Source organism: Schistocerca gregaria, chromosome X, assembly GCF_023897955.1.
Source record: "Schistocerca gregaria isolate iqSchGreg1 chromosome X, iqSchGreg1.2, whole genome shotgun sequence".
Classification (NCBI taxonomy): domain Eukaryota; kingdom Metazoa; phylum Arthropoda; class Insecta; order Orthoptera; family Acrididae; genus Schistocerca; species Schistocerca gregaria.
The window spans coordinates 138,186,122-138,213,627 of record NC_064931.1 but is presented as its reverse complement, the minus strand read 5'-3'; the positions used below and the strand labels follow the sequence as shown (position 1 = coordinate 138,213,627).

Below are 27,506 nucleotides of genomic sequence, written 5' to 3'. Positions count from 1 at the left end.
TAGCCACCAAGTCTCTGTAAACAGCGGTCGGAACATTGTACCAATAGTTCAGTTCCCCGACAGTAGAAATCCGCTCCTTGGTTACGGATTCATTCGAGAACAGCTATGGGGACGTCCTAGTCGTTAGAACAGCTCTTTCCCCATGTATTCTTTCAACTTGCCATAAAGATGGAAATGACATGGTGCCAAATCTGGACTTCCCGATCAGCATCAACCACGTCTAGGCGATCTTTGTAAAATTGTTGGCACCTCTGCACTACGGCTGAACGTCACATTGCATTTGGTCGATATACCGTCAGAATTTCACGGCGACACTTTGTGTAATTTAGACATTTTGCCATCGAGAATAGTACCGCTCTGCGTTCAACTTTGGAGTACATTTACAGTTGTGTGGAATTTCACTCTGACCGTGTAATGCATCTGTTCATCCGTACCGCACCAGAACTATATGTGCAGGAAATCCGGAACATTTGCCCTCTTCTGGCAATGCGCCGGTCTTTTAGCGCAATGTACTTACACGTGGAATGTACTTTCTGAAGTACTGCGCAGAAGTGTTGCCTACTTACCAATTGGTTGCTTGAGATGACAGTAAACACTAGGGCTGACGACAGTTAACTGAGGGGTTTCTCGACTGATGTTCCATATTTTATTTCTTTAATACTTCTTCGCTACCCTTGACAGATTGTTTTGTCGTCACGGCATCGTCCTCTGTACATCGGTGTTGTCGCCATTTCGAGAGTTGTACGCACACTGTCAAATTGTAAGTCTGCAATTATGAAAACGTCTGTTTCTTCAGCTTGCTGTACAACATCCAGTGTCACTTATTCTTTAGAATAACACTCCCCATTCCATAAAACATAATTTTCCGTACTTGGCAGGATTTTGTTGGGTTCATATTTCACATATTTTATCGTTGGGCCAAGTACAACAGCTTCAAAGGTGTTGTAGAGATACAGTGAGGATTCAGGTTACACACGCATGAACACGTGCAACTTCTACAAAACCACCTGAAAATTAATCAAGTTGTGCCTTAAGCGCACTGTAGTTCATGCGTCTAATGCATGTCATTGCTATGTGTGGAGAGCACTCACTTCTTTGCAATTTTTAACGCTTATTTGGTAACCAAATGTCCCGTTGACATTCGTATCTTATTATAGAAAGGGAATGAAAGCGAATGCGCACTGTCGGCTGTTTCTTCCAAGATGACGCTTGTTTGTCACAAGCTGAGGAAACTTCAAAATACTGATAGATTTGATTACCTTGGAATGATGCAATCACAAAATTTATCACTAATATCCACCTACTATTTCGATTGCGCATCTGACTATAGCATTAATCAAACGATTTAGCAGCCACACTCCTTTCCAACTACAGTGAATATCATATTTTTTTCTTAGTGTGTTGCAAAAAATGTTGCTCAAAACTTTGTTTCCCCTATTTTATAGCTACTGGAAATACATTTGTCTTACTTACAGCAATGGCAGACGTGACACTAGCATTTTGGGACAGATAGACCTTCCCATTACATCTACACCGAAAGTGTACTATTGTCCGAGAAGCCATATACAGGGTGAACATGAATAAAACCGATAAACTGCAGGGACGGATTCCTCTTATTGCTGTGTATATGTGTTTATTTGTAGTGTAAGTGCATCGTACGTCTACTATTTGCGTATTGCCCACAGAGAAGACGGTGTGTTGGGGAGCCTTTTTCGCCGCACGTGCACATGTCTGCCCCAGAGTAATGCGACTTAAGTGAGTGGTATAAGGTCCGTGTCCATTTAAGAAGTGTACCGTACCGAGGCTGGGGTCGAGAAGCGGGAAACAATATTAGGCCGGTGATCAAATATTCCGTCAAATATATTTGACAAAGATCTTTGACGTAGCGCTAGAAGGGGTATTACACTGTTTACATTGTCATCATATTTTTCGTCAAAGTTCAAGATGGTAACAACAACTTGTTATTAACCGCAGCAGTTGCATGTACCACAATTGCACTGTGTGCGCATGCGGAAGAGAAGCAGGGGGAAAAAAGGAAACTTACCAGGACGAAGCCGTGGGTTTTACCACGACACGATAAAAGCATTCAACAAAACTTGTTACGTGAGCTTATAGTGGAGGACGTCAAGACGTACATCAATTATTTAAGAATGGATGAGCATACATTTCTGTATGTGCTCAGTGAAGTGTATCCTCATATCACAAAACACAATATTCACTTAAGAACTGCTACATCTGCAGAAGACAGGCTCACTATAACACAGGAGAGGGTTATGTTAGGTTAGGTTAGATTAGGTTAGGTTAGGTCAGGTCAGGTCTACAATCTTCTCAATCTATTTTTATATACAGGGTGCCTCACGTTGTAAAGCGCCTTATCAGCTTCATACATCTCTATTAATGTTGTAGTTGTCGGCACACACCAATTGTATTTACCGTCAATGTTTATAAAAACACTACAGACGACAGAACGCTGCAGCGATGCTAAGCGCTAGATGTTGTAACATGTAAAGTTGTGGCGATTCGTGAATGAGTCGTTCATTTGAACGACTCTAAATAAAGAATCGTAAGAATCGAATCGTGATACGGACGAATCGTCGTTCAAAAGAATCGTAAGAACGATTGCATGTTTCCGAGCCGTAACGATTCCAAGTTCCAACGATTGATTGATTCTTAGTACGCTAAGCTTCGAAGGCAACTTCCGATTCGTGCCGAGTCGTGCAGAATGATAACGACCGCCAGATGGCAGTCAAGTGGAGGATGCGTGTGAATACAGGAAGCAGTTTTGCACCACCTTTCGCAAAAATCGACTCCTCTTTCCTGGCATACTGAAATAAAACAATAGATGCAATCAAATCTAACGAGACCTTTCATCAATGAAGGCATTACACGTATAAATCGAGAATCACACTTGTAACGTCATATGCATGTTTACTCATAAATAAACTATTTGTGGCATGTCTTATCATGACACAGCTCGATTCTAACCCCACTGAAAATTTCAGACATGTCCTGCCATCTGTGAGTAAGATGTAGAACTTTTTGCATTCCGTAAGAATCGTGCATCGCAGAATAGAATGAATCGTGAGAGAATCGTAGGAATCGATTCGCAGTGTGAGATAGAATCGTAGGAATTGAATCGGGAAAAAGGATCGTGTTGCCCAACTCTAGTAACATGTCACATTGCAGTGAACAGAAGACAAGCGACTTCTTTGATCAAATCTACAGCGAGGCCCTAGATTTGATCAAATATTGGACGACATTTGACAAAGTTCCCTATTACACCATCAACTATCTTTGACAAAGAAATTTGATGGTGTTGTACCGGCCTCAGCGGCGAAGAATGGGAAATATATAGAGTGAGGATGTTACCCTTCGCAGGTGATGATTCCGTAATGCAGGCCGGTGGCCTTGTCCTCGCAGATCATGCAGATCATGGGCTGCTCCTCGTCCTCCTGGTCGTCGTGGTGCTGCGCGGGCGGCAGCGGCGGGTGCGCCTGCGGCTGCTGGTGCTGGTGGTGGTGCATGCCCAGCACAAACTTGGACTCCTCGTCGGAGGCCCGGGGCGGCGCGGCGGGCCAGCTCGCGCCGGAGCCGGCGGCCGCCGTCAGGTTGAGCGCGTGCGCCTGCTGCAGCGCCGACGGCAGCTGCGTCAGGTCGCCCGCCCACAGCCGCTCCATGTTGAGCGGCGTCGCGAACGGCCGCACCTGCGGCGGGAAGTGCTGCGCCGGCTGCTGCGGCGGCGGCGGCTGCTGCGGCGGCGCCTGCGCCAGCGGCTGCTGCTCCTGGCCCAGGTTGAGCAGCATCTGCGCCGCCGACGACTCCTCGCTGTTGCCGCTCGACGTCGACGAGCTGGACGTGGACCAGCCCGACGTGGACGCGGCCGCCACGAGCTGCTGGTGCGGCTGGTGCGGCTGCGGGTGCTGCTGCTGTTGCTGCTGCTGCGGCTGGTGCTGCAGAGGCTCGACGACCGTCGCGGCGGGCTGCGACCAGATCATCGTCCGCACGCCGCCGGCTTCGCCCATGATGACAGTCGGGGGCGGCCGTAGCACGTTGGGCGTCGCCGACGATCCGGCCATCACTCGCGACGGCGGCTTCATTTCAGTCGGGCCGATCGCCGGCTGCTGCGGCGTCAGCTGGTGGTACTGCGGAGACGGCTGCGGCTGCGGGTGGTGCGGCGGGAAGCGCACGAGCCCGCCGCCGATCAGCTCGGGCCGCACGCCGTTGATGCGGCACACGCCCACGCCGGCGGCCGCCATCCAGAAGGCGGGCGAGTGCTGGATGACGGCGGGCCGCGCCGGCTGCTCTTCGCCGGCTCCGCTACCGCCGCTGCCCGCGCCGCCCCCGCTGCCGCCGCCTCCCACACCGCCGCCCCCACCGCCGCCGCCGCCCCCAGCCGGTGTCGCCGTCCTGCCGCCGCCGTCGAACACGCTATTGTCGCCACCTTCGCCCTGGCTCGCTATTCGTGCTTCCTCGGGATCCTCTTCCTTCAACGGCTCCGCCACTGACCTCGACGCCTCTGGCAAAGCGGAGTCGGGAGAGGTCCTGAAAATACACTCTTCGCTGTATTACAGCTTCTTCCAGAGAACCAGAACTAGATATGGGCAATGTATGAGGAGGGAATGAAACTCTAAAAAAATGTGTGTGAAATCTTATGGGACTTAACTGCTAAGGTCAACAGTCCCTAAGCTTACACACTACTTAACCCAAATTATCCTAAGGACAAACACGCACACTCATGCCCGACGGAGGACTCGAACCTCCGCCGGGACCAGCCGCAAGTACCACATGTTATGTCTCTTGCTTTCCCTTTGGAACTTTTGACTTTTTAATTCCTTTTTGTAACAGAGTTCACCCGTTTATTTGTTGTTTTCCTCTCTGTGAGAGGTCTATGCGGCATCTCGCCAGCTCTCACTAGTCATCACATTTACTTGCGATGGTAATATATTCTTACCACATGAATCATATTCTGTAGCCAATGTATAGCATGACAATTGCCAAGACTACAGAAAGAGAAAAGACGCGTCAATGACCGGACGTAAAGTTCAAAATTTTGTGAAAAAAAAGGAGAGGCCACGACGAAGATTTGAACACGGCTCCCTCGCTTTGCAGTCCAACACCGTGACCACACAATCACGACGCCGATTCAGTTCTCTCGACGTTGCATATCATGAGCTTCGACCGTTCACTGTTCCTATTTACCTTTTTTCCCCTGTTTTTGGAGGGCTATTGACTGGGCCACTTTACCACTAAACCTGAAGGAAGTGCGATGGGGAGTTCCCCTTGTCAGAAAGTTCTTGACGGATTGCTTTGAAATTTTGACACAACGTTCCATTCTACTACAGACGTGCTTTTAGGTACCTATTTCTTTAACACATGTTATGTGCAGGATGTTCGGAAATTCCCGTTACAAACTTCTAAAACTTGTAGACAGGAGAGAGTAGCGACGTTTTCAATTAAGATGTTTAACTCATCCAATTCTACTTTAAGCATTGAATTAGGCGTGACGCAGTACAATTACTAGTTAACAATTTGAAAGGAAACATAACGAAATAACGTTGGTGGTCGCCACATCGAGCCCGTGTTGTAATGTATCAGTGCTGTTATGTACGTACAATATCCTGGGTTCTTTTTTGTTTTTGAATAATGTAAACACGTAATGTTTAAGTTTTAACACAAACAAATATGCTTAAGCGATAAATGGATGTTTCGTTATGTTTTCTCGCGAATCGTTACGTAATAATTGTACTGCATCACTCCTAATTCAATACCTCAAGCAGAAGTGAATGAGGTAAACATCTGAACTGAAGCGTGTTCGTTTCCGAACCTGGGCTCCTATTCTAAATATTATGTACACACTCCCCTCTACAAGTACTAGAAGTTTGTAATATTAAGAAAATAGGTAAATAAAAACACGCGAGTATACCAAATTTCAGTGCAATCGGTCAAAAACTAAAACCTTCGGAGATTTCCGATTAGGAACATCTACAGTTTTTTTATAAGTACGAACGTACATGTTCGTTTCTTCAAAATCTCAAACCTCCGAAAGTTCTTCATAGATTGCTTTGAAATTTAATACTCACTTGTTTTTATATACCTATTGGAACGCCATTTGGTGTACATGTCGTATATATATAATAAAAGGCGAAACATTACAAAAATGTAAATGTTAAATGTTGGTTTGTTCAAAATTATTAATTTTCGAAAGTTCTTGACGGTTTTCTCTGAAATTTTGAAAATATACAATAGTGAAATGTTATTAGCGAACAGAAAAGTTGTATTTATGGCTTATTGGTCTATGATTAGAATAAACAGATACAACGCTCAATGTCAGAGAGAGGGCGTAGGGGAGATGGACAGAGGTATGGGAGGAAATGGATATAAAAAACGAGAAGGAGGAGATTGGGAGAGAGGGGCGGGGAGATGATGGATAGAGAAAAGGGAGAGAAGGTGATGGACTGAGAGAGGGGGATGAGAGAGAGAGGGAGGAGGAGAAGATGGACAGAGAGGGGGAAGGAGGAGGAGATGGACAAAGGAAGGGGGAGGGAGAGATGGACAGAGACAAGGGAAGCTGTAGAACTAACAAAGGAACATTTCCAGGTCTAGATTAAAGTTAACGGGTATTTAGTGGGGTCCAAATGATGCAATATGTATTACTTCTTTTTTCCCATTTCAATTTTAAGGGTTAAAACCCCCCTCCCCCAAGGTAATTCAGCATGTCGGCATGTTAGATTTAAATGGAATATCTTCGAAATGGTAGTTGGAGTTAGATGCATGGGGCATTGCATATCAGAGATCGTTAGGGAATTCAATATTCCAAAATCCACAAAGTCAAGAGTGTACGAGAAAATCAAATTTCAGGTATTACCGCTTACCACGGGCAACGCAATAGCCGATGGCCTTCACTTAACGACCGACAGCAGCGGCGTTTGCGTAGACTTGCCAGTTCTAACAGTTCTAACCCCAGAAATCAACGTCGAACGTACGACGAACGTATCCGTTAGTGCGGCGAAATTTGTCGTTAATGGGATATGGCAGCAGAAGACCGACCGAGTGCCTTTGCTAACAGCACGACACCGTTTGCAGCGCCACTCCTGGACTCGTGATCATATCAGTTGGACCCTAGACGACTGGAAAACCATAGCCGGTCAGATGAATCCCTGTATCAGTTGGTAAGAGCTGTTGGTAGGGTTCGAGTGTGGCGCAGACCCCACGAATCCATGAGCCCAAGTTGTCAACAAGGCACAGCACAAGCTTGTGGTGGCTCCATAATGCTGTGGCCTGTGTTTAGCTGGAATGGAGTGAGTCCTCTTGTCCAACTGAACCGATAATTGAATGAAAATGGTTATTTTCAGCTGCTTGGAGACCATTTACAGCCACTCACGGAATTCACGTTTCCAGATAAAGATGGAATTTTAACGGATGACAATACGCTCTGTCACCAGGACACAACTGCTCGTGGCTGGTTTGAAGAACATTCTGGACAATTCGAGCGAATGAATTGGCCACCCAGATCGCCCGATATGAATCTCATCGAATATTTATCGGGCATAATCGTGACGTCAGTTTGTGCCCAACATCCTACACCGATAACACTTTCGCAGTTATGGACAGCTATAGAGGCAACATGGCTCAGTATTTCTGTAGGAGGCTTCGAACGACTTGTTGAGTCCATCCACGTCGAGTTGCTGCTCTACACCAGGCGCAAAGGGGGTGCGATACGGTATCAAGAGGTATCCCGTGACCTTTGTCCCGTCAGTGTAAGTACACTACTGGCCAATAAAATTGCTTCACCACGAAGATGACGTACTACAGATGCGAAAGTTATCTGACACGAAGATGATGTTGTGATATGCAAATGATTAGCTTTTCAGAGCATTCACATAAGGTTGGCGCCGGTGGCGACATCTACAACGTGCTGACATGAGGAAAGTTTCCAACCGATTTCTCATAAACATTCAGCAGTTGATCGGCGTTGCCTAATGAAACGTTGTTGTGATGCCTCATGTAAGGAAGAGAAATGCGTACCATAACGTTTCCGACTTTGATAAAGGTTGGATTATAGCCTATCGCGATTGCGATTTATCATATCGTGACATTGCTGCTCGCGTTGGTCGAGATCCAATGACTGTTAGCAGAATATGGAATCGGTGGGTTCAGGAGGGTAATAAGGAACATCGTGCTGGATCCCAACGGCCTCGTATCACTAGCTGTCGAGATGACAGGCATCTTATCCGCATGGCTGTAACGGATCATACAGCCAAGTCTCGATCCCTGAGTCAACAGATGGAGACGTCTGTCAGACAACAACCATCTGCACGAACAGTTCGACGACGTTTGCAGCAGCATGGACTATCAGCTCGGAGACCATGGCTGCGGTTACCCTTGACGCTGCATCACAGACAGGAGCGCCTGCGATGGTGTACTCAACAACGAACCTGGGTGCACGTCATTATTTCGGATGAATCCAGGTTCTGTCTACAGCATCATGATGGTCGCATCCGTGTTTCGCGACAACGCGGTGAACGCACATTGGAAGCGTGTATTCGTCATCGCCGTACGCTCTTGTTCGCATTGACGGCACTTTGAACAGTGGACGTTACATTTCAGATGTGTTACGAACCGTGGCTCTACCCTTCATAAATCCCTGCAAAACCCTACATTTCAGCAGGATAATGCACGACCGCATGTTGCAGGTCCTGTACGGGATTTCCTGGATACAGAAAATGTTTGACTGCTGCCCTGGCCAGCACATTCTCCAGATCTTTCACCAATTGAAAACGTCTGGTCAATGGTGGCCGAGCAACTGGCTCGTCACAATACGACAATCACTACTCTTGATTAACTGTGGTATCGTGTTGAAGCTGCATGGGCAGCTGTACCTGTACACGCCATCCAAGCTCTGTTTGACTCAATTCCCTGGCGTATCAAGGCCGTTATTACGGCCAGAGGTGGTTGTTCTGGGTACTAATTTCTCAGGATCTGTGTAATTGCGTGAAAATGTAATCACATGTCAGTTCTAGTATAATATATTTGTCCAATGAATAGCCGTTTATCATCTGCATTTCTTCTTGGTGTAGCAATTTTAATAGCCAGTAGTGTACTTTGTTTGGTAATGGTAGTTTCCTCTTGGCCAGGCACTTGGCCCACACTATTTACAACGCTCTAGACTAATTAGTCCTTATTCGGAGGTGGCATGTTTTGTAGGGTAAGCATATATAATTTTTCTTGATTATACGAATATTATAGACCAAATTATCTGTGAGGAGGGTCTTACTTGTACACTGGAGAAGCAAATATACATTAGCATCTTCAATTAAATAGCACAGTGCTATCACTAAGGTGAGTGTGTGTATTAGAAAGTGCTATAGAAAGGAATGGCTTACCTGTCTCTCAGGGCGGGACTCGGTGACTGCCTGGCTATTTCAGCTGTGCCCTTCGCGCACGGAGAAACAGGGCCAACCATGTCAGGCGAAGACGTGCTCGTATCGGCCACGCTCTCTCCTTTAAAAGAATAAACCAGATGTATTATGTACTATGAGAATACTGTAATCAGTTTCACGATCTTTTTAAGGAAAGAAGAGGGTTTCATCCGTAGGATCTATATTACAGTCTTGTATCGTAACTACGTTGGAATAATACTACATTCTCCGTCTGTGGTAGAAGGTAACAACTGTGATGTAACCGCAACAAGAAATTAATAAGTCCGAGGTACATACAGAAGAAGAGTACCAGTTTTTACTTTTCGGATAAACCATGCACATAGTTTTAATCTGTGAATTTTTCTGTCAGTTTTCAATATAGACTCTATATCGTTGCACACATTTTTCCTACTGTTCTGCAAGTTTAAGAATTCTCTTTGTAGAAGTCCGTTTCAGCTGCCCAAAGACACTGTAATTCCATTCTCGAGTGCTTCGTATCAGGCTCACAATGATGAAACTAGGTTTCATCACCTGTCACAACGCTATAAAAAATAATCTCCTATGTTTCGAAATTTTTCGAGGAAGTTATGAAGAAGCTCAGTAAACCATCCGTGACGACAGTTGCGCTCTCTCTTCATCATGTGAGCTGTCTGTAATTCAATTGCTAATGAGTGTACGTCGCTATCCAAAATGTTTCGAGACTGGGTAGGAAGAAATAGAGAAACGTTAAGATAGTGGTTTTAATGCTTCAGGTTTCCTACATAGTCCTTTCCAGGTATGCCTACCGGGATTAGTACTCCCACGAGAAAGGACACTGCGGAAAAATGACTTAACCACAGGCTAGGAGCGGGTCTGAACTAAGCCTGCTAGGTATGCAAGAGAGTTTTGGTGAGTTTTTTTAATGTTGGAGAGAAGTTTCGGCGGAAGTAAAGGTTTGAGGGCGGCTCGTGAATCGTGCATGGGAGGCTTAGTCGGAAGAGCAATTGCCTGGCCCGGTACACGATTTTTGGTTGCCAGGAAGATTCATCTAAATCTATTCTGTATTTGTCCTATTGTAGCTAACCCGCTGATACAGCGTATGGCGCAAGACAGGAAGATAAGCCGGACCAGGATCGAATCCACACTACGGGTTAACGACCGTGTCTGGTACACCGGCCACCTTGAATGCGGCTAGTTAATTAGTTAATAACTGTTCCATGGATAATTTTGCACGATAGCTCGTCATGATGTGGAACGAGCATTTATACATTCACATCGCAAATTAATTTGTACATGCGGCTACATTCCGAATATTTCTTTTTTTTTTACAAAAAGAAAAAAAGGGTTACAGATGTGACTTAGTAATTCCTACCCACCACCTTCTACTCATTACAATAATAGGAATTCTTTTACGGAATAGAAGCAGTTGTCTAAAAGAAACTTGCTCACTTTGTTATCAAATTTTACTTTGCTGTCTGTGAGACATTTTATATCACTGGGTAAAAGAACAAAATTTTTTGTTGCAGCATTGTGCACCCTTTTTTGTGCTAAAGACAACATTAATGTGGAGTAATGAATGTAATTTTTCCTTCTTGTTTTGTAATTATGTACTTCATTGTTCCTCCTGAACTGTAGTGAATTATTTCCAACAAACGCCATGAGGGAATAAATATGCTGTGAATCAGTAGTCAGCATGTCCAACTCTTTAAAAAGATGTCTACAAAATGATCGTGGGCGAGCAACACATATTATTCTCACAGCACGCTTCTGCACAATGAAGACTTCCTTTCTTAACGATGAGTTACCACAGAACATTATTTCATATGACATTACTGAATGTAGATATGGAAAATATGTCAACTCACTGATTTGCCTCTCCCCAAGATTTGCAAATGTGGCTGAGCTAAGTTATTTTAGGAGTTCCAGAACGTGAATTTTGAAGTTTCCACCCTATTTACTATTTCTTCCCATGTGTTACACTTATCATTGATGTAGTACCTCTAGATGTGCAGAATATATTGTGTCTTTTTAAAATTGAGGGTAAGACCATTCGCAGAAAACCAGTCAATGATACTTTTAAGAACTCTGTGTACCATTTCCTCTGTTTCTGTATGTATGCTTGGCTTGATTACAATATTACTGTCATCCGCAAAAATAACTAATTCTGCTTGTTGTATAATAGATGGATGATCGTTTACACATGTGAGGAACGGTAGTGAACCTAAGGTTGAACCTTAGGAAACCCCGTATGTGATTTTTTTCCCTCCCACGATCAGAATCATGTCCCTGGACTACATTGTTTGAATTACTAAGTACAACTTCCTGCATTCTTATCCATTGCCTGGCTATACCATCAATCCCAAAAAGTTAATTTATCTAGGATAATGCTCTGATTCACACAGTCAAATGCCTTAGAAAGGTCGCAGGAAACATCAACCGGTGCTATTTTATTATTTAGTGCTTGAAAAATCTGGCGAGTGAGCATGTAAATGGCACTCTCAGCAGAGCAACCTTTCTGAAACTCTAATTTTGATACTATTGTTGCTATGGTGAGGTACTGTTCTATGATACATCACCTTCTCAAAAACTTTAGAGAACGGTGTCAGCAGTGTGGTTTCTAGGCGGTTTCCAACGCTCGGTTAGGTAAATGATGGGCTACTCCCCAATTTACATCTCATAAAATACAATACGCAGTTAAAATACGACCACATACAGAACAAAATTTGCCTGATTCACAGATAGGTGGCACAGAGAACTTCCCTCCCTTTGGCAGCTGGCGGCCACAGCGACAGCAAGGACACCTGACCGCAAAGTTAAATAAAATAAACTTGCTGAATCAACCGAAGTAAGATGGGATTAACGCTAAAAGAAGTAAGAAGTTTGTTGTGTTGGAGCTACCTCTGAATTATATTTATGACACGACACAGGAGAACGATCGCTGCATTTGGATGGACAGGGGTGAGGAATCCCCTGGAAACCGCAACTGACCTACCAGCTATAACGGACCACCGGTTATTAAAACAGTATCGATCAATAAAATTTCGGGCGTGCAGCCGAAATTTTATGGGACAGTCTTTGTACCGCGAAAACATGAAGATGAGCATCGATCAAGATCTGACTTTCCCAAGCTAGCCCACCCACGCTTTAAGCAGGTCTTATGATCGGACTGAAGAGCGATAAGAAAATGGACTGCAATCCACTGACTATACGGAAGACCAGTGTCTTCTTCATACTGCAGAACTCGTTACAGGGCAGAAATAAGTCTATCCTATGGCAATGTATGTTCCATTGTACTTTATCCAGTTGTAGATTGGTGTTTCATTTATCAGATGGAGTGTTCTTCAGCGCCCTACTTTCTCAATTAAACTGCAATCTCTTTTTTGATGCTAATCGTTTTATGTGGTGTATACGTACCTAGTACACTTTTAATCCGAGATTTAGGTTTAAGGCTCTATTCAGTAGTCAGCACTGGGGAGACTCTGTTCTTTCAAGGTGATTACTTTTTTGGATTCTCATCATTCAAATCTAATCAAGGAAGTCGTTGACGTAAATTGCATGGGTTGTTAATATATATACTGCAACGCCTTCAAAAACGACGCGCGAGATTTTCATATTCTATCGCTCGCTACCCACAAACTTTTAGTCCTACAGAAAAATTAACAGGACTTCTGTAGGGAATTTCAAGTAGTTAAATTTTGTACTGGGATTCGTTATCGGTGGAGGCCACTGTTTTCTAGTTATACAAGAAAAACTTACAAAAGTGATCTTCAAACACGTTGTCCTACAAAACGGTCTTGTTCATTTTTTTTCTGTGGGGCTAGCAGTCCGTGCATAGAGAGAGGCAAAATATGAAAATCTCGCGCGCCGTTTTTGAAGGCATTGCGAGTTGCATAAAACCCATGGGTAGGTGCAGCTAACTCACCCTGAATTTTCTACAAATCACTGAACAGTGCACGGCGGCGTGTACTTTGTACCAACATTAGCCATTCCTGTCCCATTCGCATACAGAGCCACGGAAGTTAACGGTATGCCTCTGTTTGTGGCCTACTTTCCCTTACCATATTCTCAAAATCACAATACTCTCTTGTGTAGACTGTATAATTGTCCTCTAAATCAACTCCATAGGACACTGGACTCGCATTCGGAAGGACGAGGGTTCAATCCCACGTCCGGCCATCCTGATTTAGGTTTTCCGTGATTTCCCTAAATCGCTCCAGGCAAATGCCGGGATGGTTCCTTTCAAAGGGCACGGCCGACTTCCTTCTCCGTCCTTCCCTAATGCGATGAGACCGATGACCTCGCTGTCTGGCCTCCTTCCCAAAACAGCCAACCAACTCCATAGGGTTTCATGAAACAAAGTTCTATTTCTTCCGACGTTTCCCCATTTATGTTACACTATATTATGGGCTACATCTAACTGTTACAATGATCGCAGCGCATTTCCGAATTCTATCGACATCTACTGCCTCTGTTTGCTACTATTTGACAACAATTCCAAATGCTGGAGCAGTACTTAAGAACAGGTCGCATCGGCGTAGTTCAGCCTTTAATCTTAAATTAATTATACAGGCAGGTCCTATCTGTGATGTTCTCTATTCCTCTTGTTCTAACTATACTTACTGGCTCTGAGCACTATGGGACTTAACTTCTCAGGTCATCAGTCCCCTAGAACTTAGAACTACTTAAACCTAACTAATCTAAGGACATGACACACATCCATGCCCGAGGCTGGATTCGAACCTGCGACCGTAGCGGTCGCTCGGCTCCAAACTGTAGCGCCTAGAACCGCACGGCCACTCCGGCCGGCCCTAGACTTACTTTATATAAAAAGTGCGTTTGGGAATAATCAACGACACAGCTTAAGTGCATATGTCTTTGGTTCTGTGAACAGTATTATTGGTATGTACTAGTTTGAGACGTTCTACCACCTCCCCAACATATTCTGAAGTACGTGGGTTATTCGGAAAGTAAGGAACGACCGGTCGCGAAATGGAAACCACAGTGAAAATCCGATGAAGGTTTGCGCAGGTGTATTGGGCAGCGTTTCTAGTATGCCTGTCGATAGCGTTACGTCGTTCTTTTTTAGTTCTGAGCACACAGGGAGCACATAAAGATACCTAACACAATAGTGTCTCCCGCCAAGTACGAGGGCCTGGTGAGAAATTTCGCCTGAAGCTAGGCAGCCAACATTACATAAATGTCGTGCGTTTTCATCTTCAAGACAATTCTCAGCCGCATTTTGCAGGGGCAATAAAGATGCTCGTGCAACGTTTTCAGTTGTCGATGTTTGATTACCCACAATACAGCCCGTAATTGTCTCCCTCTGAGTTTCATCTCTGCTCACATGAACCGCTGGCTATCGTAGGATGAAGAACAGACAACGAGCTGTAGGCGAAAATTGGAGGAAAGCACTGGCGGCTGCCTTCTGTAACGAGGCTATTGGAAAGTTGGCACAACGCTACGACAAACGTCTAAGTCGGATCGCCGACTATGGAGATAAGTAGCTGGAAGTTGTAGCTAACTGTTGCAAATGAAATAGTTTTGATTTTTACTGTGGTTTCCTTTTCGCCACCTATCGTTCCTTACTTTCCGAATAGCCCTCGTACTAACGGAATATTTGACATTTGTCTGAGGATTTGGCGAAAAAAAACTGGAAATAAAGAGTGTTCAGCAGCCGACCTTCGTGAAGAAGTGTTAGACACTTTGACCATTCCTTCTAACCGGTCCGGCTGTGCCGGCACAAGTGAATGCGCGAGGTCACGTAAACATGTTGAGAAGGCTCCGGCGGGCAGCCAGTCGGATGATATAGTCTGCATGGAAGGCTGAACAAAGCGAGCGGCAGCTCTTCTTATGTACCCACATTGCGTGGTGGGGCGTGTTCTGTGGTCGAGCGAGCCACTCGGCTGCAGGTTACAGCTTCGTGTCCCGCGCCGGGCGTGCAGTTCAGTGGAGATCGTTTGACGGCTCATCTGTGCGTCACTCTAAGCTTTTTATTTATTTCACGAATATCCACTGCTCCTTATCCTTGTTGCCTATATGGACAGTAGTCTATCCAGTCGTAAATGGACAGTTAGCTGGTAACACGTGGAACACTGAAAGCTGGTCGAACTATTTCGTGCTCTATTCCTCGATATAGCTCCTATCTGAAGTTGCGCTCTGCCAAAACTACTAGTCTGTCGTTTTGATACAATACATAAATGATGTAGTAAATGGTAGGATTACCAGTAGTACTGCTAGCATTGATAGGGGAAGAAACATAAATGAAAGTGTCAGAGAGGGACTGGGAGCCGATGACTTCTCTTGGTTTTTTGTCTGTTTTGCACATAATTAGAACCGCACATCGTTAGGTGTTAGTCCATTGTGTATTTTATATCCTTGCAAAATATAAATTGCGTTTCATAAGCAATAAAAATTAGCTGATCGCGTAACTTTCGCTCTTTTATGTAACCAAAGCAATTACTTTTGATGCAATTATACTGTACATGCTCAAACAAAGAAAAATCTGTATAATTATTGTTATTATTTTGTACTCAATAAACGTTATTGATCAAAGGCAAGAGTTTTCTAAATCAGACATTGTAAAATAGTCTGTATTAAAATTGCGTAAAATCTCAAATGGTTCAAATGACTCTGAGCGCTATGGGACTTAACAGTTGATGTCATCAGTCCCCTAGAACTTAGAACTACTTAAACATAAGTAACCTAAGGACATCTCACACGTCCATGCCCTAGACAGGATTCGAACCTGCGACCGTAGCGGTCGCGCGGTTCCAGACTGACGCGCCTTGAACTGCTCGTCCACAGCGGCCGGCGTAAAATCTCAAATCTGCAGTAGCTGTGCATTTTGTTTTCTCTGTATAACGAACGCTGTCATACACTGGAGGTATATCTACAGGACATAGAATACTAATACTTCACGTGCCACGAATTGCAAGGAACAAGTGCGTGTAGAAACATGTCACTCATTGCTAAAACCTTAGATGAAGCGGCAGATGAGCACTTGTACCTCAGAATTCGTGGTACATGAAATTTTAGTTTTATATGACTGAAGATATACCTCCAGGATATGAAACTGATCGTCATAGAGGAAAAATACAATAAACAGCTATTGCAGATTTGAACTTTCACTCAGTTTTAATACAGAATGTTTTATCATCTCTAAGTTTAAATTGCTTGATTGTCCTTCACATTTCGTAGAAGGTTTTTGCCGTGGTTGTGTTATTTGTAATACCAGAAACATGTTTTATAAAAGCTCGACTAATTACTGAAACGATGTCTGATATGTTTTTGTTTTCCGTTTTTGTTTTTATTTTACTACTTTTGCATTTTCTAGCGCTATATGATAAATCTATCTGGTTGCCCTATCTGTCGGAGGATAGCATTCACGTATCGTACAGCCGTTACGGCGCCTTTCATGACCACCAGCGGCGAACGACGGCTCCACATAATGTCACCCCACAACACCAGGGAACCTCCACATTGATGCACTCGCTGGACAGTGTGTCTAAGGCGTTCAGCCTGACCGGGTTGCCTCCAAACACGTCTCCGACAATTGTCTGGTAAAAGGCATATGTGACACTCATTGGTGAAGAGAACGTGATATCCTGGGCGGTCCATTCGGCATGTTAATGTTAATGGGCCCATCAGTACCGCGCTGTATGGTGTCGTGGTTGCAAAGATGGACCTCGCCATGAACGTCGGGAGTGAAGTTGCGAATCATGCAGTCTATTGCGCACAGTTTGAGTCGTAGCACGAAGTCCTGTGGATGCAAGAATAGCATTGTTGAGTATGGTGGCGTTGCTGTCAGGGTTCCTCCGAGCCATAATCCGTAGGTAGCGGTCATCCACAGCAGTAGTAGCCCTTGGGTGGCCTGAGCGATGCATGTCATCGACAGATCCTGTCTCTCTGTATCTCCTCCATGTCCGAACAACATAGCTTTGGTTCATTCCGAGACGCATGGATACTTCCCTTGTTGAGAGCTCTTCCTGGCATAAAGTAACGATGTGGATGCGATCGAACCGCGGTATTGACTGTCTAGACGTGGTTGAACTACAGACAACACGAGCCGTGTACCTCCTTCCTGGTGGAATGACTGGAACTGATCGGCTGTCGGACCCCTCCGTCTAATAGATGCTGTTCATGCATTGTTGTTTACATCTTTGGGCGGGTTTAGTAACATCACTGAACAGTGAAAGGGACTGTGTCTGTGATACAATATGCACAGGCAACGTCTATCTTCAGGAGTTCTGGGAACCAGGGTGATGCAAAACTTTTTTGTTGTGTGTACTTGGAAAACTATCGTGGCCTACGCTTACTTGTGACAGTCTACAGTAGTTTATTGTAATTTTATAACTCTACTCCTATCTATATCCGTACATTCAAGTGACGAAACTCGTTAGGTTATTCAGATATATCTTCTGAGAAATTTGGTCAGGGGACTTGTGGGTCCGGTGACTTGATACAGAGTAATCGCATTTTGTTCGATTTCTTACCACCGGATGTTTTTATATTTGTCCTACAATGAAAATATCTGCACTGCAGTGTAAATATCGACTGAATACTCTCTACATCTTGTTTATAAACAAACTTAGTGTATTCACTCGCAGTTCTGGCTGTTGACAGTAGTAATGTCTTCTTTAATCTGCATCCTGAAGCTTGGATTCAGTACTGCTAGGTTTTGTCTCAAGTTTGTTTTTACGATGGTGTTAGTTTCACGTTAACAGTATAACGATAGTTACACGTGGCTCAATAGTCTGGTGCATGTGTTTCAATCCGACTAAACTGTGACAACTTGAGGCTCCCTAACCTACCCTAGTAATTCTTCCGGGGAAACGGAACAGTTTAATGCGGGGTCCCAGGCGCATACCGTTCCTGACAAATCTACATATCGTTCACAGGCTATGCCTAGGTTAGAGAAGGACTGAAATATTCCATGGTCCGATTAGGATTCGATCCGGTGACATTTCGATTACCAGGTACATATTTTACTACTAGCCCGCCAGACCCGACACATTGACATTGATACACAGTAAAATAGACGGACCTACTGACAAAGAGTTGGCCGATGTCTAAATGGCTTACATGTTCTCTCAATGCAATAAGTGAGCGGCACGACAGCGCTATGCTGTTTTGTAATGTATGATTTGGGGGTTGCATATTACAGGCTCTTTCGCTCTTTCGAAGGTGCGAGGGACGTTCAATAAGTAATGCAGGTTGGTTTTATTAGAGATTTCAATATACCACATACTTCCCGTTTAATTTGGCTATGGAAGTGAAATGAGCGTTTGGCGTTATTGGCCGGGAGGCCCCTTACGGGGCAGGTCTGGCCGCCTTGGTTCAGGTCTTATTATATTCGATCCCACATTGGGCGACCTGCGCGCCGGATGGGGATGAAATGATGATGAAGACAACACAACACCCAGTCCTTGAGCGGAGAAAATACCATACCCAGCCGGGAGTCGCACCCAGCCCCCTTAGGATGGCAGTCCGTCACGCTGACCATTCTGCTATCGGGGCGGACTCTTTTGGCTATAAAACCCTATTTTTCAACATAATCTCCGTTCAGAACGATGGCCTTACGCCACCTTATCGGGAAGGCGTGAATGCCCGCCTGGTACCATTCTACTAGTCGACGTCGGAGTCAGCGTCTTGCTGCATCAACAACCTCCCCATCATCCAGGTACTGCTTCTCACGCATGCTTCATTGGGCCAAGCAGATGGAAGTTGGCAGGTGCGATATCCGGGCTGTAGGGTGGATGGCGAAGAAAAGTACCCTAGATGGTGGACGAGTGTGTCAGCACTACCAACAGAGACGTCCGGTTGAGCTGTGAGGTGTTTCATTGTGATTCGTTGATCACCTCGAAGAAGAGTGTCCGCACGTTCCAACACCGCAGGAGCCACAGCTGTGTGCAGCTGGCCGATACATGGGAGATACTGGTTTTCACGACCTTGTTGCTATAATGGCAGACGCCTCGCCCAACGTCTCACCGTGCTTTTGTTCACTGCCAGGTCTCCGTAGACACTCTGCAAGCGTTTGTCAACATCTGCGATGCTCTGACTTTCCGACAAAAGAAACTCAATGGCAGCTCTTTGCTTGGAATGCACCTTCGATACAGACGTCATTTTGAAGGATACGTAAAGCACCCCGAGCAATCGGAACTTCATGAAACTATAGGTGCCAGAAATTCCACAATGTCAAAAACAAATTCCGCATTTTTTTTCAACCGAAATTGGCCGATAAATAATCTGTTGTAGTACTTATTGAACGTCGCTCGTATTTTCGCGGAAATAATGGTAATTGGTGTAACAAACCAAACAAAGCATTATTATCTTACTACTATGTAACTAGCTACCGGAGACCACGGGTACCCTGTAACAAAATGCTCGGAAGATATGTCCTAATGCGCTCTGAAATTTTGTCGGTAGACTTCAGTTCACCCAATATATCTAAGGTCTGATGTCATTCTGCCATAGTGACTGGCAATTTAGAAATTATGTTGAACAAAAAACATTTCTAAGTATTCAAATGAGATCACTGCCGTCCAGTGAAATAAAAATTCGTGAAATCAACACATGTCGCCTATCGCGGTTTAATGATATCCGGAACTGATCTCCAATGGCTGTTTGAAGTGTCAGAAAGGGCAACGAGGCTGTACTCAACCACAGGAATAGTAAGCAAATGGTTCAGGATATTCTCTACGATAAATGCTGTTCGCGAGCCTCACTCCGACCTAATCATCCCTAATGGTTGCGAAAAAAGTACATAGATTTCTTGAACAGGTAGGCTCAAATGACAATAATCTATCTGCCCTTATTGTACTGAAGTTACGGTTTTATGTCGATTGAAAGAAACAGAATGCCATGAGAGATAATTGGAATAGTATGCTCCATGTAATGTTTTGATTTTTTGGATTACCATTTTTCTGCTGTAGTCACATAAGTGCCTACCTAGTCTTCTGATTTTTTCCGGTTTTCATAAACTTTCCGAGCATCAGAAAAAATTTTAATTCAATTTTTTGGATGGAGTTTTGCTGATTTTGATGGTTCATAATACTGAATATATTATAAGCACCAAGCACGGAAGAAATATATTTAAACAGGGCTTCCATTTAACTGCCTCAGTAGTTGAAGGATGATCGAGACATAAATTTTATCAGATGAAAAGGGATGTTGCGGGGGAGAACTGCAGAGGTATCGTAATTCTGCACCCAGGGTAAATCAAGTGGACGGAAGGGCTCCCTATCGGAAAGTCTCGTTGGGCGCGCCATCCTAACGCTTGGCAAACAGGGGTGGCGGGCAGTCGTTCGTTCGGTTCACTGCTCTAAAGGCTGAGCGACTGCGTGTTCGCATGTGTGTGTCGCACAGATTCTCCGCTCCCTGCGAATACACGAATGTACTCTCCAGTTCTTATTTTAGTACCAGTTGAAGTGTAATGGATGTTTTGAAAATTCCGTAGTTTACAACCCAAACAATTTTGCATCTTTCGAGATAAAATACAGCTCGTTTTGGAATAAATTCATTTTAGAAACAAGTAAATATTTTCTTGAATTATAAGTCACACATGGTCGTAAAATTTCGTGTGACATATAGGAGACGAATCTTGTAAGTGTTTCACGCGAGTAAACAGTTGCATTGTGAGAAAGACAATCCTCACAGAGAAAAAGGAATTCTTTCAGTTTTCTTCTTCTGTTACAGTTTCTGAAGCCCATCATAAAAATATCCTAATGCCCTTCACAAGGATGCTCGAATGCCGCTACTGCAGAGCAGGTAATTGAGCATTAGCAAAAAAACCACATCGAACAACACTCCTTTGAAGTTTTTTTTCAGTTTAGTACGTCATTCGTATCCAATAAAGACCCTACGCGGCGACGAGGTTATAATCCAGTTCTTTCATTGAAGTGCTGTACGGCTTCCCAATTCTTCTAGTGGACGACACTGAAAGTTCCTCCACATCAAGATAGTTCACTATCACTGATTCTCGTGATTCATCGTCGATTCTACTCTGGGACAGCTCGGAGAATCATAGTCAACTGCTCTCTTATTCTTAGCTGAGGGCTCACCCTTCCATCGCTGAACACAACGCCAATATTGTTTTGAGAATCAGCTAGAACGTTACAGCAATTCTCACAAGACGGCACTTTTCTACAAAAGCAATATCTTCTGCGAACAATTAAGCGAATTAATAACAATATATACACCACAATTTGTTTTCAGTGTTAATGATAGCGATCTATAACATTTCATTGAGGCAACTTGAGAGTATTTTCGTTTCTGATGATGATGTTTCGTCCAACATTACATGGTGGATGATCTTGTGAATTATATTAATCTATAGTACTGTTATTGTTGACAAGACCGTCAGCTCAAAACGGAAAGAGGCAGCGTAATGGATGGGGCAAAAGACGCGAATTTGATAAGATTGAGGTTTAAAATCTCTTTCGGAAGTTAAATTTAGATTTTCAGTGATTTCCCCACGGTAAATGGGCGAATGGGTCATGTGAAATGACCTATCCCCTTCACCATCTCTATGCAATCCGTATTTGTATTCTGTCTCTAATCGACTCACCATGAACTGAACAATAAATCTTAATCATTCTTTCAGTCTTTACTGCAAGGAGGCGTATATGAATCATAAATGTCTGTTTGGATGTTAGAAGAACGGTTACTCATACCAAATCCAGTGGCATTTTAATTTGTTGACATTTTCGACATTCAGTACAAAATAACTGATTTAGGTTTTCCGTGATTTCCCTAAATCGCTCCAGGCAAATGCCTTGATGGTTCTTTTGAAAGAGCACGAACGACTTCCTTCCCCGTCTCTCCCTAATCCGATGAAACCGATGACCTCGCTGCCTGGTCTCCTTCCCCAAACAATCCAATCCCAAATAACTACGTTTGTGACAATAATGTTGTGTATCAGCTTTTATTTGTGTTTCCCGATAGTGTTGACCTCAATTCTCTGGCTGACTCGGCAGTGGTTGAAGTGTTTCCCCTTGAGCAATGCAGTATAGTATGGTTTTCACGGGTATTTTACGCTAGACTGACAAAAGTCATGGGATAGCGATATGCACATATGCAGATGGCGATAGTATCGGGTACGCAAGGTATAAAAGGGTGACGCATTGGCGGAGCTGTCATTTATACTCAGGTGATTCATGTGAAAAAGTTTCCGGCCTGATTATGGACAGCCGGCCGGAGTGGCAGAGCGGTTCTAGGCGCTACAGTCTGGAACCGTGCGACAGCTACGGTCGCAGGTTCGAATCCTGCCGCGGGCATGGATGTGTGTGATGTTCTTAGGTTAGTTACGTTTAAGTAGTTCTAAGTTCTAGGGGACTGATGGCCTCAGAAGTTAAGTCCCATAGTGCTCAGAGCCGGTTGAACCATTTGATTATGGCCACAGGACGAGAATTAGCGAACTTTGAACGCTGAATGGTAGTTGGAGTTAGGCGAACGGGACATTCTATTTCGGAAATCGTTAGGGAATTCAGTATTCCGAGAACCACGTTAATAGGCTATGCCAGCAGACGACCGACGCGAATACCTATGCCAACAGCACAACTTCACCTTCAGCGCCTCTCCTGGACTAGTGGCTGTATCGGTTGGATCCTATACGACTGGAAAACCGTATTATAGTCAGATGAGTCCCGGTTTGAGTTAGTAACAGCTCATGGTAGGCTTCTGGTGTGGCGCAGACCCCATTAAGCCATGGAACCAAGTTGTCTACAAGACACTATGCAAGCTTGTGATGGTTCCATAATGGTGTGGGCTGCGTTTACATGGACGGAACTCGGTCCTCTGGTCCAACTGCACCGATCATTGGCTGCAAATGGTTATGTTCAGCTACTTGGAGACCATTTTCAGCCATTCACGGACTCCAAGTTTCCAAACAGCAATGGAATTTTTATGGATGACACTGCGCCATGTCACTGGGTCACAATTGTTTACAACTGGTTTGAAGAACATTCTGGACAATTCGAGCGAATGATTTGGCCACCCAGATCGCGCACCATGAATCCTATCGAATGTTTATGGGACATAGTCGTGCACAGGATCCTGCACCGGCAAAAATTTCGCAATTATGGACGGCTGCAGAGCTAACACGGAGGGCTCAATATTTCTGCAGGGGACTTCCAGAGACTTGATGAATCCATGCAACGTCGTATTACTGCACCTCGCCGGGCATAAGAAGATCCTACAAGTAATTAGGAAGTATCCCACGGCTTTTGTCACCTCATTGTATGTCGATAATATAAATGTTTCTGGAGATAAAAGTTGTGCCTGTTCTCGATTTGAAATCATGACTCGTTGAAGATTGGGTAGTGAGCTACCATTCTGTGTGAGTGTGATTTTGAGACCGTTACATACTTTTGTCTCGGCGAATAAATGGTCTATTTAATTATTATTTAATGAAATGATAGTTAAATCGACACCCTAGCTGCAAACAGGCGTTGATATACATGATTGGGGACATGTTGAAAATGTGTGCCCCGACCGGGACTCGAACCCGTGATATAAAATTATTATTTACATTCCTCCTACTGGGATCAAGCTAGCAGCAATACGATTGTCGCACACAAGCTCTCAATCAAAAACAGGTGACAAACATAGGTAAATATTTCCAGAGTAATACAAAGATTTTCAAATTCCTTGTGTTAAGCTGATGATGTGCGTTGCTCTATAACCAATGTGGAGGATTGTACTGAGGGCTGTTGGTATGTGACGATTGTGGATTTGGATGGTAATAGAACAGAAGAATATAGGATGTGTATGGGGGAAGGATCTAAAGGATGTGACATTGGTATCTTCACATGGGTGCTTCTGCAGCATGGCAGGAAAAAAGTGGGTCGCCGTCCTCGTTTTGGTACATTTCGCCGATAATTTCACCGCTTGGAAATGACAGGCAATTAAACTTACCCTGAGGGGTAATGTGGTGTATTTGGAGGTGAAAGCGCTACTGACTCATCCAGGGGGACACAAGTTCATTTCCCGGTACCGCCATGTTTGGAGGATGGTACGGAGTGCATTCGCCCTCGTGAGGCCAACTGAGCAACTGAGGAGCTACTAAACCGATTAGTAGCGGTTCCAAGGTCAAGAAACTTGACAACGACGTGGAGAGCGGCGTGCTGACCGCGTGCCCATCCATACCGCATCCGATGACGCCATTGGAAGAGGATGACACGGCAGTCGATCGGGCTGGATTGGCCCAGCTAGGGCCAGAACGCGGAACTTACTTAACTTTACCATGTGCCTTCACAAGGTCTTCTTTTCCTGCGTTAACTTTAAACTTAAAAAAATTATTTTTATGCTATTCGAGGTATTTCGCTAGGTTGGTTAGATGGTTTGGGGGAGGGGACCAAACAGCGAGGTCATCGGTCCCATCGGATAAGGGAAGGATGGGGAAGGAAGTCGCCGTATACTTTCAAAGGTACCATCCCGGTATTTACCGGAAGCGGTTTAGGGAAATCACGGAAAATATAATTAAGGAAGGCCAGACGCGGGTTAGAAGCGACGTCCTCCCGAATGCGAGTCCATTGTGCTAATAACTGCCCCACCTCGCTCGGTTATGCCTCTATGGTTTTTCTGACCGGGTTTGCCATGGCGTGTAAAGAATCACATAACATAGTAAAACGAGTGAGTAACACTATTTATTTCACTTTCAATTACAATATAGCATATGCAGTCGGAATAATCTGTTACCGAATACTCTGCTCAAAAACGTTGCACAGTGTCCTAGCGGATAAATACTGCGAAGAAAAGTTTCGCCTCGTAGATGGGATCTTACTAGCGATAGTTACGCACAATGTCGGTGCACTTTCAATGTGCTAGAATCTTTGGTCAGCCTGCAGTGATGGATCGCTAACAGTCGGAGGCTGTCCTTGATCTTTGATGATGCACGTTGTTTGTTACAGAATCTAGGTCGCAGAGGCTTGTAGACAGTCTAATCGCCCTGAACTATCCTGTTGTGGCCGTGCTGGAGTGATAATATCGTGTTGATGGGATGTTCACGCATACTTGATTAGCCTTGATCTGTGGTGATTCTTTTTTTACAATGTAGCCATTTTCAGCCTCATAGACTGACACTGGATTGCCCACCAACGTCTGTGTACATGATCCGTTATGTCAATGAAGTGAATACACGTTGTTAGATACTGGGGTTTCGTTTACTCTTCCTTCTATCGCAACGGGAAGGATATTTACTACCAGAAGCACTTGTCTTAAACGCGTCATACGGTGATCATCTAGTGTTAATAATACACTGTATCCTTTCTTTGAAATACTAATTTGGTATAATTTCAGGGATTTTCTTGTTGTTTTCTACTCTTTTACCCATCTGTATCATTCTAGAATGAGTAACTACATATAACTGTAATGAAGTAATAATTTAAATTTCGAATGTTGAATGGGATAGTGAATTTATTATCGAAATCTAATATTACTTTATTACTAGATTCCACGAACTGACAATATCCACATGAATTAGATAGAAATATATAGTTTCGCATAAGATATGAATTATTCACAACCACAATGAAGATGATTTGTCGTCCTCTCATAATGCAAAACTGTGAAGAGACACAAAATGTGGAACTTCACAGCGGATGTCAGTAAGGGATAGCCTGTTTACTGAAAATTTCAGCAGTGAAGCGGTATTCAAAACTCTGGTGATGTATGCACCTATCTTAAGACACATAACTGAAAGAAGTTGATCGATGCAGAACGACCTGTTGGTCTCGTAAACTGACACACGGCCGGGAGAGCGGTGTTCTGACCACATGACGCTCCATATCCGTATCTAGTGACACCTGTGGTCTGAAGATGACAAGGCGGTCGGTCGGTACCGTTGGGCCTTCATGGCCTGTTCGGGCGGAATTTAGTTTGAACGACCTGTTGGATCTTTTTTTAGGTGTGCCCCGGGTCAAAGCAAAGCGTTAATTTTTTTTATTTTTGGCGCTCTCTGTGTGCAAATCACATCTATTTACATCCAGGGACGTGATTCTAATTGCTTCTAATAATTGTATGATATTGTATTTCATCACTACCATGAGAACATTTGCGTGAGAAGCACGGTGCTATAAGGTTAAAATTATGTCAGCGAGTGCTGACAAGTTGAGTTGTGATAGACTAACAGTAATTAAGACAGAAGAGTTGCCAGAATACAAGTAAACTCTATGTATAGAACAGTTTAGCAGCAATAAGCGCTTGAGGTAACAGAGTCACTTCGTACTCATAGACACACCAGCGCCCTTTCTTCTGTGTGGGTATTCTGTCAAATTCAATTAAAAGTACGTGCACTTTTTGCGATGTCGATGTTACCAGCAGATGTGAGATCGAACGGAGCAAAAAGATAGGTCTCCCAGAAGTACTTTAGTCATACTGAAACGTTCTAGCTCTCACAGATTGTGATGCTAGTAGAATGATGTATATGAGGGAACAGTTGATAGAAAAAGACTGGACGTAGCGAGAATTTGGCACTGCTTCAGGCTATGTGACCGCTGCACGGAATGACCGTCATGACCTTAACGGACCGCACAGTTTCGTCCACAGCATTGGCTCAACGCTGAAGTGCTGGAATAGATGTCTACCTGTCTGTGTCGACGGTTCCATGCTTGCTGGCATCGTGTAGCGTTTTCGGACGAATCTCTCTCCAAGTTGCCTTTCAGTGACTGCCGCTTACAGACAGTACCATGGTGACTGCGGCTTGGCAGTCCGCATTGCTGAGCCGCTTAATGGACACGCAGCAAGTATGAGGATTCGAGACATTTATTCGATAAAATACGCCAGCAATCGCTGCACCGAGGCGGTTACAGAGCCCGATGCACTGTCCCTTTTTCAGGCAATCCCATTTGCCATATTTCAGCAGCACAATTCCCAGCCACTTGTGGTCAGAAATGTACAAACCTTCTTCCAACAGCGCAAACTGCACTGCTTCTCTGTTCTGCACACTCATCTGACATGTGGTCAGTGGAACACGTCTAGGATACGGAATATAGTGGGTCGGCACCCTCTCGTCAATGAATGTCGACAGGAAATGCATTTCGACAGGATGAGACCTAAAGTCTTCACGTTGCTTTCGTCGCACCCAAAGCACTAACTCGCTGTTCACTCTCT

General features: G+C 44.3%; 1 protein-coding gene across 2 annotated transcripts in view; it reads right to left on the bottom strand.

Moving 5' to 3' along the window:
• The window catches only part of LOC126297737 (hormone receptor 4-like), a 279,280-nt gene that overhangs the window by 48,756 nt on the left and 203,018 nt on the right, over positions 1-27,506 (bottom strand). For both annotated transcript variants that reach the window (XM_049988886.1, XM_049988885.1), the window contains exons 3-4: positions 9,384-9,501; positions 3,370-4,542 (exon numbers count right to left, since the gene is read on the bottom strand). In XM_049988886.1, the coding sequence (XP_049844843.1) occupies positions 3,370-4,542; positions 9,384-9,501 (1,291 nt within the window). The remainder of the gene's footprint in view (positions 1-3,369; positions 4,543-9,383; positions 9,502-27,506) is intronic.